General features: G+C 47.8%; 6 protein-coding genes across 6 annotated transcripts; 4 read left to right on the forward strand and 2 right to left on the reverse strand.

Annotated features, from left to right (window-relative positions):
- Positions 1–368: 368 nt before the first annotated feature.
- On the forward strand, positions 369–2474 carry mdv1 (Mitochondrial division protein; the record flags this gene model as incomplete). Its single annotated transcript, XM_031150689.1, has 4 exons — positions 369–440; positions 489–1083; positions 1131–2146; positions 2199–2474. The coding sequence occupies 4 exons, from the start codon at positions 369–371 to the stop codon at positions 2472–2474; spliced, it is 1959 nt and encodes a 652-aa protein (XP_031004282.1).
- A 691-nt stretch (positions 2475–3165) lies between these two features.
- On the reverse strand, positions 3166–4756 carry MCH5_1 (Riboflavin transporter; the record flags this gene model as incomplete). Its single annotated transcript, XM_031150690.1, has 3 exons — positions 3166–3328; positions 3395–4148; positions 4204–4756. The coding sequence occupies 3 exons, from the start codon at positions 4754–4756 to the stop codon at positions 3166–3168; spliced, it is 1470 nt and encodes a 489-aa protein (XP_031004283.1).
- A 2951-nt stretch (positions 4757–7707) lies between these two features.
- LHYA1_G005747 (uncharacterized protein) lies at positions 7708–8291 on the forward strand (the record flags this gene model as incomplete). Its single annotated transcript, XM_031150691.1, has 4 exons — positions 7708–7852; positions 7908–7951; positions 7987–8097; positions 8193–8291. The coding sequence occupies 4 exons, from the start codon at positions 7708–7710 to the stop codon at positions 8289–8291; spliced, it is 399 nt and encodes a 132-aa protein (XP_031004284.1).
- Positions 8292–8837: 546 nt separating this feature from the next.
- On the forward strand, positions 8838–13592 carry ppk19 (Serine/threonine-protein kinase; the record flags this gene model as incomplete). The annotated part of the gene is made up of 2 exons (XM_031150692.1): positions 8838–9048; positions 9100–13592. 2 exons carry the CDS (start codon positions 8838–8840, stop codon positions 13590–13592), a joined length of 4704 nt encoding a protein of 1567 aa, XP_031004275.1.
- Positions 13593–14065: 473 nt separating this feature from the next.
- lea1 (U2 small nuclear ribonucleoprotein A') lies at positions 14066–15159 on the forward strand (the record flags this gene model as incomplete). Its single annotated transcript, XM_031150693.1, has 5 exons — positions 14066–14144; positions 14221–14261; positions 14380–14640; positions 14732–14866; positions 14932–15159. The coding sequence occupies 5 exons, from the start codon at positions 14066–14068 to the stop codon at positions 15157–15159; spliced, it is 744 nt and encodes a 247-aa protein (XP_031004276.1).
- Positions 15160–15490: 331 nt separating this feature from the next.
- On the reverse strand, positions 15491–16383 carry DPB3_0 (DNA polymerase epsilon subunit C; the record flags this gene model as incomplete). Its single annotated transcript, XM_031150694.1, has 4 exons — positions 15491–15897; positions 16003–16093; positions 16172–16257; positions 16320–16383. 4 exons carry the CDS (start codon positions 16381–16383, stop codon positions 15491–15493), a joined length of 648 nt encoding a protein of 215 aa, XP_031004267.1.
- Positions 16384–20113: the final 3730 nt, after the last annotated feature.

A 20113-nucleotide genomic window follows, 5' to 3' on the forward strand; every position in this document is an offset into this window, starting at 1 on the left:
AAGGGAATATTGAGGTTCGGGAGGGAGATGTTGACGAATAAATAGTTCGCGGCTGCTTAATATAAGATGAATCTCATAGACTGTCAATGGAAGGGGAGGGGCACATTGTTGTTTTACGGCGTATTGATGCCGTCCTCGGACTCAACTCAACCAACCGAACCCCTGTGCGGCCGCATCAAAATTGCCAAGCTTGAATGTGCTTGTCTTGTGCCAGCCTGCCAGCATCATCGGCTCGACGCTTCACACGACCAGATAAACAACATTGACAACCGCTTTTGCCGCTCTCCACCACATCCAAACTGCACAATCAACACCCATCTCAGCTGAAATCTGGTATTACATGTTTGGCGGACGGTGAAGTAGTACGTATGGCTGGCTCAGATAGCCGCAATGCCTCTCCATTTGGAGGACCAGAGGAGGACGATTCCGCCATAATATCCGTATGTCAATGGAACCTCTTCCTTTGGCTTCCAGCTAAGACTTACTAGACACGCGGACTCGAGGCATTCGGGCGCAAGGTCACAACAACAGCCGGCCATCTCATAGGAGATCCGACTTCCAATGCACATTATCAAACAGCTATGAGCGACCTACATAAACAACTGCGGAGGCCGAACCTCCAAAGAAACGTCTTCTCCTTTGCGAAAACCACCCCGACAGATCTCGTTCGATCGAAGCTGTCGACATCCGAGATACAGTACCGGGCCTTGACATATCTACCCGACGAACTTTTGAGGAACATCCCGGAGGATGAGAATACCTACTCGCTGTTCCAAGGCTTCCAAGCCACGCTGCCGGAAAGCAGCCCAGAAGCAAAAAAGCATCGGAGGAAAATATCGAGGGGGAGGAAGATGCTCGAGGATGACAAGTCGGGGTCAGATACGCCACCATCGTTAGGGAAGCTCAAGAAGGAAAGGAATACGCTGAATCACCAACTGGAAATGATGGGTATCCGGAAAAACATGGCTAGTAGCGAGATCCATGAAATCGATAATAAGATTGCGAATCTGAATAGCATGCGGAAAATCGTGTTGGAGAGGTTAGCAGGGCTAGAGCAGGAGGAAAGCATGTTGGAACATGACAGTAAGTACATGTGATGTATGTTTGACTTGTTGCTGACCTATTTCAAGTACTTGATGTGGAAAACCGCCTTGAAGATGCACAAGAACAACTCGAAGATGCCGAAGCATGGAAGGCGGAAGTAGACCTGGAAGATCCGGACGAAGATGCTAAAGACGCCTCTTTCATGTCAGAATCGATATACCAAAAGCTACCTTCGGCGAGTAGCACTCCAACGAGACCGAAACGTCATAAGACTATTCGCCGGAAATCGATGCCCATTCTACATGAGCATTTTGACCCTGGTTCAATGATTCGGGAGATACAAGCTCATAACGACTCAATCACAGCCCTAGATTTCGATGTTCCATTTGGGACCATGGTTACCGCGGCGTTAGACGACAGTGTTAGAGTATGGGATCTGAATGCTGGGAGGTGTATGGGTTTACTTGAAGGCCATACAGCCTCTGTACGAGCTCTTCAGGTAGAAGACAACATTGTAGCCACCGGATCTATGGACGCCACTATTCGACTATGGGATCTCAGCAAAGCACGCTACGAACCCCTGGACAACCGGATCAACAAAGACGGTGATGAGGATGAAGATCATTTAGCTTTTGGAGGCGATGACGAGGCATTTGATCCCCCGGTTGGGACAATGATTGATTGTCCGCTCTTTACGTTAGAAGCTCACGTGGATGAAGTCACGGCGTTGCATTTCAGAGGCGATACACTCATTTCTGGCTCCTCAGACAAGACACTACGGCAATGGGATCTCGAGAAAGGACGGTGTGTACAAACACTAGACGTCATGTGGGCCGCTGCTCAAGCTTCAGCAACCATGGGCTCTAGCGAAGGCACATGGCGACAAACCGGCCGAGTGGCAGACTCATCAGCCGACTTCGTAGGTGCGGTACAAGTCTTCGACGCTGCATTGGCTTGCGGTACAGCAGATGGCATGGTCCGGTTGTGGGATCTGAGGAGCGGGCAAGTCCACCGGAGTCTAGTTGGGCATACGGGTCCCGTGACGTGTCTTCAATTCGACGATGTACATCTGGTTACCGGTAGTGTAGATAGGAGTATACGAGTAAGCAACCTCTATTCCCCAAATAAATCAAGTACTTGCTAACAGTCTCTAGATCTGGGATCTCCGAACTGGAGCCATCCACGACGCATATGCATACGACTCCCCCATCACCAGCATGATGTTCGACAGCCGCCGCATCGTCTCAGCAGCCGGCGAAGACGTCGCGAAAGTATACGATAAGACAGATGGGCGGCACTGGGATGTTGGGTCTGGAGTCACGGCTGAGGAGGAGAGCAGGACGCCTGCCGTTGTCGAGAGGGTGCGCATTAAAGATGGGTATCTGACGGAGGGACGCAAGGATGGTATTGTGGGTATTTGGACGTGTTAGGTGGGCGTATTTTTTTTTGGAAAAGGAGGCGGCTAGGGGTGCGTATGGTATAGAGCAGGAGCGATGCCCATGGTGGGTACTGTAGAAGCGTCTGTCTGTCCTTTGAGATGGATGCTATTGTATGAATATGTATATCTATACTTGTATGATTTTGAGATGGAGATACCGATACCGATACCGATACCGATAACGTTATACATACACACTCGACTTCACCGTTCTCTGGCTGGCTTTCTGGACGGGCTTGAATTCAAATGGGATGTACGGAGTAGGGAAGTATGTATTCATTGTCTTTGCATGTGCGTTTGAATTTGGATTGAAATTGCATTTGAGATTGGATTGAGGAATTCAGAAGCTAGGTATCTTCATTCATGTAGTGTACTACTAGCTAGCTAGCCATATGTTTCCAAGTCTTATCATGTTAAAAGAGCGTATGTGTGCGTGATTGTATGCTTCAAAGAAAACTTAGGGCGTCGATTCGAGGCCACGTCAGTAGGAATGGAATGTAAGTGAAATGAAGTAAGTGCATGTGCGAATTATCCTGGGGTTTCAATGAAAGTATAGTAGCTTCAGTATCTTCAGTATCTCTGTCCATTTTTTGGAAATTTCCGTTTCGATTTCTGTTTTTCCTCGACGGCCAGTCATTCATTCATTCATTCGCGTACAGAGTTCCATGTGGCCCAGGACGGACTTAGTACACGGTATTCAGCTTCCAGCCTACGGCCAAAACTCTCGCCGCTGCCAGGCTGATACCGGCTGCGACGTAAGATAGGCCGGCGAAGATTATCACGCCGTTGTAGTTACCGGAGCAGGCGGTTAGGATTTGACCGGCGATTGGGAGACTGGTTAGTGTGCTGGAGGGTTGAGGCAGTTAGTTATGTGGTGGGTATGGGATGGGGATGGAGGTGAGACAAGCTTACCCGAAAGCGACAAACATCCAACACGTAGCGAAATACCTCCCATAGTTCTCCGTCTTACACATCTGGCCCACGCACACCGGGCTCAAGCTCAGATTGCTCCCACTCGTGAAGCCAAAAATGACAGCGAAGACGACGAGCATGATCGTCGAGTCCCTGGCTGGCAGCCAGAGCGCGAAACACGTCACGACGCACATGGCGATGCTGAGGATAAGCGTGTTCATACGCCCAATCATATCAGCGACCAGGCCCGCAAAGAAGCGTCCAAAAAACGAGCCCGCGTTCAGGATCGCGAGGATCTGGAAGCCAAAGGCAGAGCTGTGGCCGTGCGCTACGGCGTACGATGTGATGTATGTGAGAGGGACGAAGATGCCCCACTCCATGAGGAAGATGCCCAGCGTGACAAAGGTAAACGGCAGGTCCCTGAACACGCTCAGATCCGGCGAGACGGCCTTCCAGCTGCCGATGCTCTTGCGGGGCAGGCGGCTGCGCACGAGTAGGTTGGCGAGGATGAGGAGGAAGAGCACGATGAAGCCGAGGATGCGGGTGGCCCAGGCGAAGCCGACCATGGGGAATAGTCGTTGTAGCATTAGGGGGAAGATTATCCCGCCGATGGACCCGGATGTCATGGCGATGCCGGTGGCGTTGCCGCGTTTGCGGAGGAAGAAGTGCCCGATTGAGGCGATGCAGGGGGTGTTTATTAGACAGCCACCGATGCCGTTTAGGACGCTGTAGACCATGAAGAAGTGCCAGTATTCTGTTGGGGGTTAGCTTTAACGATGAAAGGGGGGGGGGGGGGGGGGAGTACGTACGTGTGCATAGTCCCAGGAGGAACATGGAAGCAACCAAGAGGATACTTCCACAGAAGATGAGGACTCGTGGGCCATATGCATCGAATATCGGACCAATGGGCGCGCCGCAGAAGAAGGTCAGGAACAGGGAAAGTCCAAAGATCCATCCTATTTGACTAGGAGAGTAGTCCTTCAATTGGTTCTCTTGGAAGTACTGCAGGAGAATAGCAGTGCTGTTGATGATTCCAAAGACCGAGAAGGATCCACAGAACGACCCAACAACAACACTCCACCCCTTTAACCCACCCTCGGGAAAGTCATCTTTATCGTCTGGACCCGTGAGAGTCACGTCGTCTACCTCTGGTGCAAGAGTTGGGTGAAAGATCCCCTTTCCGCCTGCTGGTGATGGTGATGAAGAGTTTTGAGTCTCAGCTACAGCAGCTGGACCATCATTCCCAACTACACCGCCTTTCTCGACATCCCTTGTCCTGGGATCATCACCGACGCCGTCATTCTGAGATTGGTGTTTTATAGAGCAGCTGTCCTCTGCTGAATGTGTACCAACTCTGTGCATTCGCCGCACCGAAAAGAATCAGTGGTTGTTTTCACGAGCAATGCGTTTTTTTGTCGTTGCCGGAATAAGGGGGGCGTTGGATGGTTTTATGGAGAAAATATTTTCTGAAAGGCGGGGAGAGGATGAGACAAGATGTTCCATTACGGAGTATCCCCCACTTTCGGCCGGCACCGTTGCTTAGAGTTGTTAGCTTGGAGGCGTGGCGTTGCGAGGCGTCCACGTGATGCAAATGATGTTAGGTAAAAGGAGCCTTTTCGTGCCGTATACTTACTGTATGCGGTCAATAAAGTGTATTTCTCGAGGTGGGTTGTGATTTGTGATTGCTGGGATAGAAACCCTCTTGTTTGATGGTGCCCACTTGTAACTGGTAATGTGACTTCCCCCTACTCTGTGTCTAAATTGGAGAAAGTTTCTGTGAGGACCACGAAAATAGAGATTCGTAAGATATGAAGAGCTTTGGAAACTTGCAGACCTGATCAATTACCCTGGAAGATGTGATGCCAGATAGTACAGTAAAGTGAGTGATTGGGCCGACTCGCGTAGCATGCGAACGATATAAACTACCATGATACTTGAAACGGCCCAAGGAAAAGGATAATTAAGGATTATATATTACATTACTTTCAATCTTCGATTCCAACAGACTTTTTGGCCCATTGTATAGTATCCACCCACTGTTCTTTATCAGTGTTAAAGGACTGTACCAGAGCTCGCACAAGACGTTTCCCAGAACCTTTTGTAAACCATCGATGGGTTAGCAAATGCAAAGCTACTCCATAATGCAAAAAGAATAACACGGCCATAGAATCCTGTGATTCAAGTAAAGTGAAGATAGAGAGGTCGGCTCTCAGTGGCCAGACGAGTATTCCACGCTGGTCCCTTAAATAGCTTTCCAAGCATTCTTGCAATGATGTACAGGAATTTCGGTAGGTCTCTTGGTGCTGTTTATCGCTGTCGTTTATCAATATGTGGAAACGTTCGAGTGCTTGTAGTAATGACCTTTCTCTTATCAGCAAACCTATCACTAGGTTCAGCCAGTGATAGGCCATCATTTGAACTTACTGATGTAATTCGGCCTGTTCTAAATTGTGGAATCTGTAAGAGTGTTAGTGTGCTATGCACTTGGGACATGGAGTAGTTTAACTAACGCCTCCGACCGTAAACGCTCCATCTCATCGGCTGGAGATCCTGATTGAGACCCTGCTAAAGGCTCTGGTGGAGGCAATGGCAAAATGAACGATCTATATCCTCCACTATGTATCACATCCTGTGATTGCAAAACAATATGGCCAATGCCATGAAGCAAGTGGCGCAGACCCAATATCTCAGAAACGGGGTCTGAAGAATCGCTACCATCGGCCACGCTAGGGATTGCAAGAACAAGTACTATCATAAGCATAGAGCTTATAGTGACAGCTTCGCAATTGCTCGGTGTGATTTGAGATAAAGCCTTGTTGAAAGCTAGCAATGCTCGATCCTGATAATCCAGACCAGTACGTAGCCAAGATTTGCTCGTATTGCTTTCTAGATATTCTAGATGCAAGGCCGAGAGCGCCATGATAGTGTCAAGGAGGAAGTCATTTGACAACGCTAATGTTGGGATGCTAATTTGGAGGAAATGGGCGTCTTGTGAATCTTTCCGTATCAGAGCTTTGTAGGTATCGAATGAGAAATGGTGGAAAAGCCTCAGCTCTAATGTTCTGTCCGGCCGAATTCCGTCTCTTTGCATGCTGCCCGGCACACGTTGACCATCACGACCGGTTTCCACGGGCTGGTATTGGCAGCCCATGTCTCGATTTAGACAAGGTCCGCATTTTGGGCGGACTTCATCACACTGTACTAAAGCAGTCAGCGATTATTCTTGAGATGAGAGTTTAATTCGACGCTTGCCGGTCGGCACGGGAAGGAGAAAGAACGCTTGCAAAATCGAATGCTTAAAGAATGTGATTGGATTATGTACACCAGAGCTTAACATAAAGGCCGCCTTTTATAAATACTTTACAGGCTTATGCCGCTTGGTAGGTAAGGCTTTGGGGAGGTATGATATTAGCAGTAGCACCGACCTTCACGTGGCGTTTCTTGCAATTGAGGCCTGTCGCCAAGCAGTCAGTATTTGGGGTGAAGTAGTGAGAATGAAAACAAATCGAGCTATGTATCTAGAGTAGAGAGTGCAGTGAAGATCATTGAGGGGAATTCTCGGGACCCAGAGTTCTTACATCCAGCGCGGGATTTAGAGTGAGTTCGGCGAGCAGGCATGGCTGGCGTGCGGGACGGATGGATAGGTAAGGGAAGGGAAGAGTGAAGTCGTATGAAGAACTACATGATATATATTCTGCTTACAATCTCATTAAAAAAGCAAAAAAAGGAGAGGTCGCGTTCAGGGTCTCAATGGTGGACAGATAAAGCGGCACTCATTGTCCAACCCTTGGGACACTATAAACTCGTGCCGCTTTTCCTGTCCACTGCAAGGCGGGTCCATGCCGGCGATAAGCAGCTCCGCCCAGATGCCAAACGCCTCGCCTAATTTTGGTGGCCATCACTAAAAACACCACCAAAGTATTGAACTCTGTTTAAATTGTCAGAAGTGCGGAGGGCACGTGCTTGTTGTACCTAGGTAGTCTTTACAATACCCTTCATCATGGCCAGATAGGGATTTTTCGTCAAATATTGTCTTATTGTACTACCTTACGGTATATTGCTATGTTCAATTTACCTATGGAAAAGGAAATGCCCAGAACCGCGTCATTGACTGGCTTGGCTCGTTCAAAAATAACGCCTTCGGCCTATGACGTATAGTTACACACAATGAACAGTTGCCAAGTTTGTTTGCTCCTCTTTGTCATTTAAATATAAATACTCTTCTTCTTGTTCCCCTTACACAAACCTTCAATAAAATATCCTATCTACTTCCCAAACATCACCCAAACATCACCCATCATCCCAATTCCATCATGAGCGGAACATCCAACGTCGGCAACTCGCAGGTCTACCAGGCAGACGACCAGAGAACTGTGCCCAACTCTGAGATCGAGCAGCAGAAGAAGGATAACAGATTTCATGAGGGCAAGGAGAATAGCCACAAGGCCAATGACTCTAGTAAGGAATCCTTGTGGAGTGCCGTCTTAAACTCCTTCTGACATATCTTCTACAGAGGATGAGCGATCCATCGCCAACAAGCTAGCCCGTGAAGAAAAGGTTTGTTTAGCTTCAATGCATCACTGCTGTGACAGAGCAAGCAGATGGTCCAAGGCCTCATCATATTAACGTCTTTGCAGAGACAAAACGAGGAAGAATATGAGCCTGAAGAAGTGAAACAGAGCAAGAGAGACCCAACACTGCCAGTGAGTCCTCTTTGTTATTTCCAACCATACTAGTTGTTTTCGCTGGCACCTGTATTCTCTCTTCTTCGTATAACCACTAACATTGTCTTTCGCAGGCCAAGATGCACGGAAACGAGCCCTCCAAGGGAGCCAAGGTCGATGCCGAAATCCAAGCAGAGGAGGAAGAAGAGCTGAGACGAAAGGGAAAGGCGTAAATGTGGCATAACAATGTGAAAGTCTGCTTCGAATGAGTGTGGAAGGCACGAAAAGAATATAGATGATGAGGAACAAGCTTAGAGCTCACTTCATAGGAAAATGTAAAACTAGTAAAATCCACGCTCGGAACAAGCAATGTGCTTTCTTAAGAAATGAACATGTGCCCTTCGGAGCTGTAGAAAAGCGTCTTTCAAACTTCTCACAGAAATGCAACAAGAAAGTTTCCTGTCGATTGTTCTCGTCGATGCATTCCCGCGTAAAATTAGAAGTGTAGCTATATTGGACTCCTGGGTGATAGTATCAAGTTTGCGGGGGGGCGGGATAATCGCGAACGCAGTCGCCTAGAACTGAACATACCTAGGTACTCTCGTACCTTACTCCGTTGCTATACTTGTATGGAAATCCAGTCAGTTTTCGTACGCAATCTGACTCACCCCCTACCTTCTTTAGACCACTTTGCAGCTTGTGGACATTCTCAACTGTCCCCAGCTGCTTCATAGCTTCCCCCTCGATGACTTCCCCTAGATGACTTCCCGCCTTCCATCATGGGACAAGGCTTCTCTCTCACGTCCCTTTCCGCGGGGTCTGCAGGCATAGATGTGCCAGAGCTTGCAGATCTCGTGTATGAAAAATCTATGGGAACTGCCAGGTTTATGAAGAGCATTCGAGCGCGGCATCAAGACGGAGTCGTGCTTGTCAAAGTCATTGTTAAGCCATATACCATGCGCTTGGAGAAGTACAAGCGCATGATAATTAGTGAGTAGATAAAGCGCCTCTAGCAGATTGCCTTCTAATCTGTTGTTATAGAGGAGAGAAAAGCTTTGGCAGATGTCCCCAATGCCCTTGCTTACCAGCGAATCGTGGAGACCGAGACGAACGGATTTCTCGTTCGACAGTACCTACATAGCTCTCTATACGATCGCATGAGCACACGTCCCTTCCTAGAAGATATCGAAAAGAAATGGCTTGCTTTCCAGCTCCTCTGCGGCCTCCGCGATTGTCATGCTCGGGACATATTTCATGGTGATATCAAGACGGAAAACACCTTGGTCACCTCTTGGAACTGGCTATACATGTCAGACTTCTCATCATCATTCAAGCCTACGCATTTGCCAGAAGATAATCCAGCCGACTTCTCCTATTTCTTCGATACTGCTGGACGAAGAACATGTTACCTTGCACCGGAGCGGTTTCTAGCTGCGGATGAGACCCTAGATCCCAAGGCGCCGGTTACATGGGCTATGGATGTGTTCAGTGCTGGCTGTGTGATCGCGGAACTGTTTCTTGAGGCGCCTATTTTCAACCTGAGCCAATTGTACAAATACCGAAAACGCGAATACGACCCTGTTCTCACCCATCTTAACCGCATTGGGGACGAAAATATTCGAGAGATGATAAAACACATGATCTCACTCGACCCGGAATCAAGATATTCTGCACAAAACTGTCTTGACATTTTCAAGGACATCATCTTTCCGGAGTACTTTTACAGTTTCCTCCATCAATACATGGGTCTAATCACGGATCCATCATCTGGAAGGGCACCCATCTCTGGAGCTTCCGCAAATCTGGGAGAGGCAGACGAGCGAATAGACCGAATATACTTTGATTTTGACAAGATATCATATTTTTTGGGCTACGGAAACGAAAAACAAGCCCCAAACACCCCCTCTCAAAATAAGCCTGGCTTGGAGCTTTTCCCGGTCCATCTCAATATTCCAAACAATGAACATCAAGCCTCCCTGACTAGCGGGAAAAAGCCAACAGATGATGGGACGCTCATATTCCTAGCTTTGGTTGTATCTTCTCTTCGAAATACTGCTCGAGCATCCGCCAAAGTACGGGCCTGCGACATCCTCTTGGCTTTCTCAGAGCGACTCACAGATGAAGCAAAGCTTGACAGAGTCTTGCCTTACTTTGTTTCGCTTCTGAATGACAAAGCGGATATTGTGAGGATAGCGGCCATTCGCTCGCTGACACAGCTTATGGCTCTTGTAACTGTCGTATCGCCTGTAAACGCCCATGTATTTCCCGAATACATTTTACCTCGTATGAATGCTTTTCTCCCAGGGTCACCTTCGGAACCTGGATCTTTAGTTCGAGCAACATATGCTGCTTCCTTAGGTAGTCTGGCGAGTTCTGCCTCGCGATTTCTCGACATGGTGGCTACTTTAAGAGCTGATGGATCCCTTCCCACCGCGGACCCCGAGACAGAGGATGGGACCAATGGCGACGCTTCTTTTCAGGGACTCTTTGATAACACCCGAGCAGAGCTCATCGAAGTGTTTGAGAGCCACACAAAAGCTCTGATCACTGATAGTGACTCAGCTGTCAAAAGAGCCTTTCTCGGCTCTGTTCCTGAGCTTTGCATGTTCTTCGGAACGGCGGATTCGAACGATATCATTCTCAGCCACTTGAACACATATCTCAACGACCGGAATTGGATGTTAAAATGCGCATTCTTTGAGACCATCGTTGGAGTTGCCACTTTCCTCGGCGGTACCAGTCTGGAGGAGTTCATTCTACCATTAATGGTTCAAGCTCTGACGGACACAGAGGAGTTTGTCGTACAAAGAGTCTTGCATTCCTTTGTAAGTATGGCAGAGTTGGGCCTCTTCCAACGATCAAAGACCTGGGAACTCGTCGACATCGTGGGCCGTTTCACGATGCATCCCAACATTTGGATTCGCGAGGCCGCTGCAATGTTTCTTTCAGCTGCGACCTTATGGTTGTCAGTTGCGGATAATCATTGCATCATTCTGCCACTTATAAGGCCATATTTGAAGACTTCCATCGAAGATTTTTCGGAAATTGGAGTCCTCGACAATCTGAAGAAACCTATGTCTAGGGCAGTTCTTGACTTGTCAATAACCTGGGCTTTGAAGGTCGACAGGGGAATTTTTTGGAAGCCTGTAAATCAACTCCGTACCTTCTCTTTTAATTCAAACAGCTTGATACCCTCTATATCTGCCAAAGATCTTGGCCATCACGCTCTCCAGAAAGTACCGAAAAATGAAGAGGATGAGCAATGGTTATCGAAACTTAGGAACATGGGCCTTGGCCATGAAGATGACTTCAAACTCCTTTGCCTAAGAGAATACATATGGCGTCTGGCTCCCTCCAAAGCCCGCGACGCTTCTCGACACGCAACTTACCTTAATAGTGTTATCAATCTTCGCAGTATTGGCATTACCCCCCAAACTGTCATGTTTGACGATCAGCAGGCCATGGAGGAGCCAAAACCCCAAGCTAAGAAGGCTTTACAAGGGAATGACCAGGCACCGCATACCATCGCAGACGCTTTGCTCGATGCATCGATGACAATTGATGATTCTATCGCTAAAAGACGGCGCTCTGCATACAACAGCCACAAGACCCGAGTGAACACTCCAGGTGGGACTTCACCAGTCGCTTCTAATGGGCGCGATTCTCAATCACCCACGTCAGAATCTCCTGTTCCATCTTCAAGCCCTCGAGAATTGGATATCCCGGGAGCAGCAGCAGGTTCTCGGAGACAGTCAACCTTAAATGGCACGGCTAAGAATAGCGACGATGAAGGGGCTTCACTGCCTGACACTACATTGAGCGCGAATTCTAGGGAACTCGTTCGCGGAATGAAGCATCGACCTAGTGCGATGAACCTGATGAGTCGCAAAGACACAATTAAGTCTATAGCTGAGACTAGTACAACTTCAACCAACGCATTTGGCAAGGTAGAAGGGCCATTCTCGCATCCGGGAGCAGAATCTTCCGCCTTAGCATTAGCAAAAGAAAAGGAAACGGCCGCCAAAGACACGATTAGGTTCAGAGGCGCTCATACTTACGCTGGTAATGATCCCAGTATACTGAAAATGCTGGATGCGATGTATGTGGACAACTATCCAAATGACGTCGCAGCGTTTGGGCCAATGATCATACCATCTAGTCGGCGGAAAGGGATCAACAAGAGCAGTAGTCAGTCTTCGGATCGACCGTGGAAGCCTGAAGGGATTCTTGTTGCCACATTCTCTGAGCACGTTGGGCCTCTGCGCCATATAGCAGTTGCCCCTGACCACGTCTTCTTCCTCACTGGAGGTGACGACGGTTGTGTAAAGGTCTGGGATACGGGGAGACTTGAGCGCAACATAACCCACCGATCTCGCCAGACTCACAAGCATGCCAGCGATGCGAAAATCACTGCTTTATGTTTCGTCGAACATACCCACTCTTTTGTTAGCTGTGCAAGTGATGGCACCATCAACGTAGTTCGGGTCGATTGTATCCAAACCGGCGGCTCGATGCGATACGGTAAGCTCCGATTGCTGCGAGAGTATCAGCTGCCTAAAGGTGAAATGGCTGTATGGTCAGATCACTTCAAGATCGAGACAAGTTCTACCTTACTCATCTGCACAAATCGATCTCGAGTGCTGGCAATAGATCTACGGACCATGGAAGTTATCTATACCTTGGACAACCCAGTGCATCATGGAACCCCGACATGCTTTGTTATTGACAAAAAGCGACAATGGCTATTGCTAGGAACGTCTCATGGTGTTCTCGACCTTTGGGACCTGCGCTTTAAAGTCCGCCTAAAGGGTTGGGGCATTCCAGGTGCTACGTCTATCTACCGCTTGTCTATACATCCTACCAGAGGTCGAGGGAGATGGGTATGTGTTGCTGGTGGCAGCGGACAAGGAGAAGTCTCTGTCTGGGATATTGAGAAGACTCAATGTAGAGAGGTTTATCGTGCTGGGGGAAGTCGAGATGGGCCAAAAACCTACGATCCTTGGCCAGTTGACGAAGACCGTCCGGAGGGCATGTTGGGACGTTTTGCAACAGCTTTAGAACCTACCGGTTCAAGCAGCTCTGATTGTGGGATACGTGCCATGCTAGCGGGGACGGACAATTACGATGATTCGCGTGAGTCAAAGCATGGGTTCCTCATTACAGGAGGGTCGGATAAAAAGATCCGATTTTGGGATCTTTCCCGTGTGGAGAATTCGATGGTGGTCAGTGGGCTAGATGCTGAAGAGCTGAAGCCATCATTTACTGCTGCACACCCAACAGCTTCTCTAACACTGAACACTGAGCGTATCCCACGACCAGGCCCGACCGCACCCAATGCTGCAGCTGGCTCTCGAACTTCAGGTACCAGCAAAGTGTCTAGTACGAAACCTCCGAGATCTACTGTGATATCCCTTCAACAGCAACAGTTGCTGAGAACACATTTGGATTCCATTCTCGACATTGCTTTGTTAGAATTGCCTTATGGAATGCTTGTTTCAGTTGATAGATCAGGCGTTGTATTTATATTCCAGTAGAAATTGGGAAGTATTTGGAAGGCGTCTGAAGGACTTCATACATCGGCGTCAGGATCAGATACAGGAGGTGGGGCTGAATGTGATTATAATATGGCTACTGGGTCTGAAAGACTATAGCTCTACATGCTATGGGAAAAAACACCTCATTTGTTGTATTAGTCAGATAAAGTATTTAGAATTTAATTAGAACTTTAATTGACATATACATTTATCTGATGTTCTGCGTGCGTGCCAGCAAGCCAATTCGAGCTAGTGCGAAAACCGCGCCTAAATATTTCGAACCTCGAAAAACCATAGAGGGGAACATCTTCAGCCTCGTTTCGTCTCCCCCCTCCCTTCCACACCACAAGAAACAGCGCCCAAATCCATGCCAGCTAAATCTCATACCTTCAATCAAAATCGAAAGAACACACGGAACTGTCGCAGCCTCATAATTCGAAAGAAGACACGAAACTGCAGGTAAATAGGTCGCAATGAGGCTCACAACAGAGCTCATCCAAACGTCCCTCTCCTACCTCAACCCGCTCAAAGAGCGAGAGCTAGATCTACGAGGTGCGTATAGTCTGGAAAGAACATGATGCTACACTTTGAGGCGAGCTGCGTTGATATCAGTTTTTTGGGATTGCAGGACATAAGATACCGGCTATTGAGAATTTGGGTGTCGCTGGCGTACGTTCCCCTCGCATTTCCCTTTACTTTCCCTTTCACATTATGGTTTTGGTTTTGGCTAGCAAGGGTATTTTTGAATGGGATATTTCCACTGACAAAACTTATATGCTGCATATAGCCTCACGATGCCATCGATTTCACCGACAACGATATCCAGCAGCTAGGCAACTTCCCGCTGTCTCCACGCCTACGAACCCTCCTCCTGGCGCGCAACCGCGTCTCCAGTATCCAGCCCTCGCTCGCGCACGCCCTGCCGAACCTGTCGACGCTCGTGCTGCATGCGAATAACTTTGCGGAGCTGGCGGATCTGGATGTGCTGGCTAGTTTTACGGGGCTGACGCATTTGGTGTTGAGTGAGAATCCGGTGACGAGGAAGGAGGTATGTATGGTTGGTTTCGTTTGTTTGGTTGTTTGGGTGTGGGAGGTTTGGAGATTTGATTGGCGTGGACTAACTGGGGTGTTTACTTCAGCATTATCGAACTTGGGTTGTTTGGAGGTGTCCTTCGGTACGCTTTTTAGATTATAAGAAGGTTAAGGATGCGGAGCGCGAGAAGGGGAAGGAGATATTCGGGACACATAAAGAGCCTTCTATCCTGGCTTCCAAGGTCAGTCTCTCCCCACCATCTCAATACTCTGCGTGCAAGTAACTAACTTCCCCTTCCCTTGCAAGATCATGGGAGTCAAGTCCAAGACCTTCGACACGCCCTCAGCAAACGGTGTTTCGGCCATGGCGACCTCGAAGAACTACCGCGTGAAGCTCACAGATAAAGAACGCAAGAAAGTCGAGGAGCTGATTCGGAACGCGAAGAGCCTGCAGGATATCCAGCGTCTAGAGAGGGAGCTTAATGAGGGACGAGTTCCGGCTGCCGCGCAGGGCGATGATGCGATGGAGGAATAAGACATTTCTCTCTCACGAAGGGGGGTAGATTGACAGATATACTGCATACCAATGGCGTTTGGGTTGGTATTTAACGAAAAGTACGTACGTACGGGCGTTTACTTGCAAGGCAAGCTCCTTGTATAAAGTAAGCTAGCTTTTTGTAAAATATCAAAAAGCACAGGAAGGGAGGAAGGGAATTTGCAAAACATAGAATGATGAAATATTCATTCATTCATGAATCAATCAATCAATTCTTTTTCCCCACCCATAACAAACATGCATGTGGATCCATCCATCCTTAATAGCATTCAATCAATATAAATACAGCGAGCCATCAATCATTCATCAGCTAGCTCATGTCCACGTCCTCCTGCCCATTCAACCCAGTACTCAATCTCGCTCCCGCCCCCCTACTCTCAATCTCCAACTGCGTATTCGGATCAGCATCAACATCCCCATCAAGTAATTCCGCATCCCCATTAACAGCACCGTTACGATTGCCATTCGCCACAGCCACAGCCACAGGAAATGCCTTGCTATCAAGCATCGTTTGACCAGTCTCTACACTACCACTACCGCTGCCGTTGCTGCTGCCGCTAGCTTCACCGTTCGCTACCGTTGCTGCGGAGGCAAGGGTGGAGGAAGAGGGCTTCTTGCCTTTGGCGCTGGCTTTGGCTTTTATTTCTGCGAAGGGCACGGTGCGCGGGACGATGTCTTCGAGGAATTGGAGGTTGTCGAGTTGGGCTACTGCTTTTGCTGGGGGGGAGCAGGGGTGTTAGATGGAGTGGTGGAAGGTGGGGGAAGGAATGGGGAATGCGGGATGGATGGATGTTTGGGGGGGAGAAGGGAGGGGGGAGGTACATAGATCTCGGTATTGGATGTTACGACGAGGTTTCTTTTCAGATTTAACGACGTTGTGACCTTGTTCAGCTAGGTATTGGATGAATAGTTCCTAGGGCTGTGTTAGGTTCGGTTGAGCTGGGATGGGATGGGGAGAAGAAGTGATGGGATGGGGATTAGTGGGGCGTACGGTTGCGAGGGTGAGGACGAAGGCGGCGCTATTGGCACAGACGGCTATGTCTTGGTCTTGCATTATCATCTTTCGTACTCGCGATACTGTCTTTGTTAGATTTTGGGGGCATGGAATGGAATGAGAGGAAGGCGAGATCGAAACTTACGGGGAAGCTGTGTAGTGCCTGAAGGTTCCCGGCGAGGGGGGATAGCGGTGGTATTGTAGGGCATCGTGGCTGAGAGAGAGGAAAAGAAGGACTGGAATGGATTCAGAGGTTGTGGAATCTTTTGGTTACTAAAAAGAGTACTGTGGCGGAATATAACTGATGGGAGTCTGGAGTCTGGAGTTAGTGTATGCGTGAGACTCGAGAAGGATTTTGAGAAATGTGAGTATCTGGGTATGTGAATCCCTTCGGCGAATCATAAAGAGAATAGAATGTACAAAACTCAGCCGTAGTGTGATAAAAAAAGGGTCAATACAAACATAATACAGCGCTTGAATCAGAGATTGTCAGACTCAAGCTAGCTATAGATGGAGAAAGTTTGAGAGAAGACAAAGAGCACTTGGAAAAAACACAGAAGATATAAAGGACTAATGACTTTCAAGCAAGAAATAGACTTACTTTACTCTCGGCTTTCGGAGAAGAGTTTGAGGGTTTCCAAAATGTGATCGGTGTGATCCGAGTCAGGTAGCTAGCTATAGCCTGGTGTCACTGGCTATTCAGGGGCTGTCAGCTACATTTCATTTTCATTTTCATTTTCTTTAAACAGCTTCAGAGATGTTGTGATGATCTAGAGACACGTACCTGTGTATTTGCTGGCTCGTTGTTGATTCCCGTCGCGTGGTATGCGTTGAAAGATAAAATCGAGGGAGGTCACGTCGCGAAGTCCTTGAGCAATGAAAGCAATACCTAGGTAGGTGGGGTGGGCCGGGTCAGGTGACTAAACTGTCCCTCCTTTTCGCAGCGGTCAGCCGTCTCTTCAGCCATCGCCCGCGCTTTGAGAAAAGAGAGCAAATCTATCTACCGCCAATTCCTAACAAACCAACATTGAAAATCCGAGTGAGTGATTTTGGTCGAATAACGAATCCTGAGACGCATCGTATCATTACGTAGGTAGGTAGGTAGGTAGGTAGGTAGGTGTGGCTGTGCAGCAGGATTCGCTCAATCTCGCAGTCGGCAGTCAACCGGCAGTACAACAAACAAACAGTACAGTATAAATATACCTCTTACAAATTCTGGACTACCGATACTCAAAGTCTTCGAGCGACAGCAAGTTATTGTTAAAATGAATTCACCCCTGGCCTCTCCTTTCGGGAAGGCTCGGACAAGTAGGATGGAAGGCGTAATAGAGAGAGCCTGGGAGGTAAGTTCATCGAGCTTGCCTATTTGATGAGGGTTGATCTAAACGATATCAGGATTACCGTTTACTATTCAAAGCTTCAGCTCAACTGAAACCCATTTGCAATCAAATTGTTTCCATGATAGGGTCTTTGCATTTGATCGATGACCATCTCCAAACCGGAGATCTTTCCACCAGCAATAGAAAAGCTCTCCGGGATGTTGAAAGCTGGTGTCATAATGCTCTATCGAGCTTGGAAGCTGCTTTGACCACCGCGAGGTCCGATATCAGTCATGATCGTTTTAAAGTACTTCAAAGCAAAGTTCTGGACCCAGCCAATAAGCTTTCGGACTTCGTTGAGCTTCTACGAAGGTATGTCATTTCTAACCAGACCGTCTGAATCTCTATATATCCTGCGTGGTGGGTCCCAAGGAAGAGGGTCGTTTTCCATAATTCATCAATACTTCAAATCCACCTCTTTCTTCAATAGAAGTCAATTAAAGTCCGGGGTTTAAAATCACCTGATACATCAAGAACTTCCAAGATGGGAGAGTCAACAGGGACCATGCTTAGTGATGCACCCGGAACTTCTCAATCACGCCTTCCATTGATTTCAAAATGTTAATCCTTCCTATTCTAGGGATCGACAGAAAACTATGGAAGAAATATTATCACAAATGATCGGTGAAATGCAATCCACCAATTCTCAGCAGTCGGTCGTCACGGAATGGTCAGTCTTGGAGGCTAAACTTGAGAAGCTCGGTCTTCCGAAAGAGGTCATCGAGGAAGAGTTCTTCTTTATTAGTGATTGGCTAAAGGAGAACTCCTTAGAACAGGTAGAAGAAGACGTGGAAGATGCGGAAGACGTTGCAGACGTGGAAGCAATAGAAGACGAAGAGCTTCCAGACTACGCTCCTGGAGAAGAACGAAATCCCATTGATGAAAAGGTGCAAGTTTTAGATGAAATGGCGAGAAATGTTGCTACCGATGAGCCTGTCGCCACGTCTTCGAAAGCGGAGCCTCCACCGTACACATTCGAAGAAGGCACCGACGAACCAATAATCGATAGCGAATTCTCACATTTCATTCAAACAGCAATAGCTACTGACGCTGATGTCCGATTGCTAAAGAGAAAACTACATCCAGAATTGGGGCCCCATCCGACTTCATGGTTGCCCAAGTTAGTTCAGGCACAATTCGAAGATTCGAGAGACATTATTCCAATAATGCCTGCTGACTCTTTCACGGCGATGGCGTACGAGACAGCACCGAGGTGTGTCGACGAGATAGAGCGACTGAAGCGCTTATTGCGAACATCTTCTGCGTTCAAACAGAACATGCACTCTGGAGTCGGTAAGATTTTGGCGTTCCATTATCATGAGCATGTTATAAAACCTCTTCCTCAACACTCAAAACCCCGCACGAGTTCCTCAAAACACCCAAATCCTCACGCATCTAAATATTGTTTGACTTGGAGCTAATTCCTCGCTTTTGGCAGCCCATGAAGCGTTACAGGCTCTGGAAGTGATGTCCACTGCTCTATTGAAATTTCTCTTGCTTCAGAATCAGAAATCGGCAACCGACAACTTCAGTGATCTGGATGTACTAGATTTCGAGTTTAGTACAGCTGTAGTGCTAGACGCACGCTTGCCCTTCCCGGATAGAGAGTTTGAACTAGCCCAGTAAGTTGGTCAAATCATTTTACTTTATTTGTGACGGTAGTTGCAATAAGGGTTTCTGCCAAGTCTGCAGAAATGTGCCTTATAAGTCCACCCGAATAATTCTTGAGTTGTTCACGCCTTGGTGATTCCCAAAATGCAACTAATGATATCCGGTAGGAAGAGTTACTACCAACTTCTCACTTACGTTATGGGGTTTCTGGAAGCAATCTCTGTAATATTTCCTGGACGGACTTACGTTTCAGCCCCAGTGGTAAGATTTGTCTCTTTTTCATTATATCATGTTTTCGGCGCCTCTGAACAAGAATATGTCTCATTTCCTATGAAAGTAAGACTAATGCGCCATTTTAATGTTGTAGGAACAAATTGAATTCTCATGGAAAGACAACCATATGAGCACGCGAGTAGCTTTTGTAGAAAAGCAGTTAGCGGCCTGGGATAATGTCGAATCTGCTACACATTTCTGCCGAAATTGGTATTCAACACGCCCTATGATTCGTCAGGAAGCACTTGCAGCTTTAGAAAAGTGGCAGAGATCAGAAATGATCCTTTCCGGAAGCGAGCAAATGGACTCGATCGAGTTAACCGTTGTAAGTGCTACGGGCTTACCAAAGTCGAATTTCAGAACCTCGAATGCTTGGGTTAAAATGGTACATTACGGTCCCAACCAATTTGGCGGTTACTTGAGGACGTTTGACCTTAAAACCGACGTCTCAAAGGCGACGCAAAATCCCGTATGGAACAAGAAGTTCTTGCTCGAAATCTCAAACCAGACAAAGCTGCTTGATTTTGAGTTGTATGATCGGGTGGCGGGGATTGATACGCAGTTATGCAAATACAGGATTTTCTGCTCGTTCGTACCAGGGGTTGAGGCGAGCCTTGCAAACAGAAGCTTGCTGTATGGGATTGACGGTGAGTCAGCACCACAATGATCCCATGTC

The sequence above is a fragment of the Lachnellula hyalina genome, assembly GCF_007821495.1.
Source record: "Lachnellula hyalina strain CBS 185.66 chromosome Unknown contig00094, whole genome shotgun sequence".
In the NCBI taxonomy this organism is placed as follows: domain Eukaryota; kingdom Fungi; phylum Ascomycota; class Leotiomycetes; order Helotiales; family Lachnaceae; genus Lachnellula; species Lachnellula hyalina.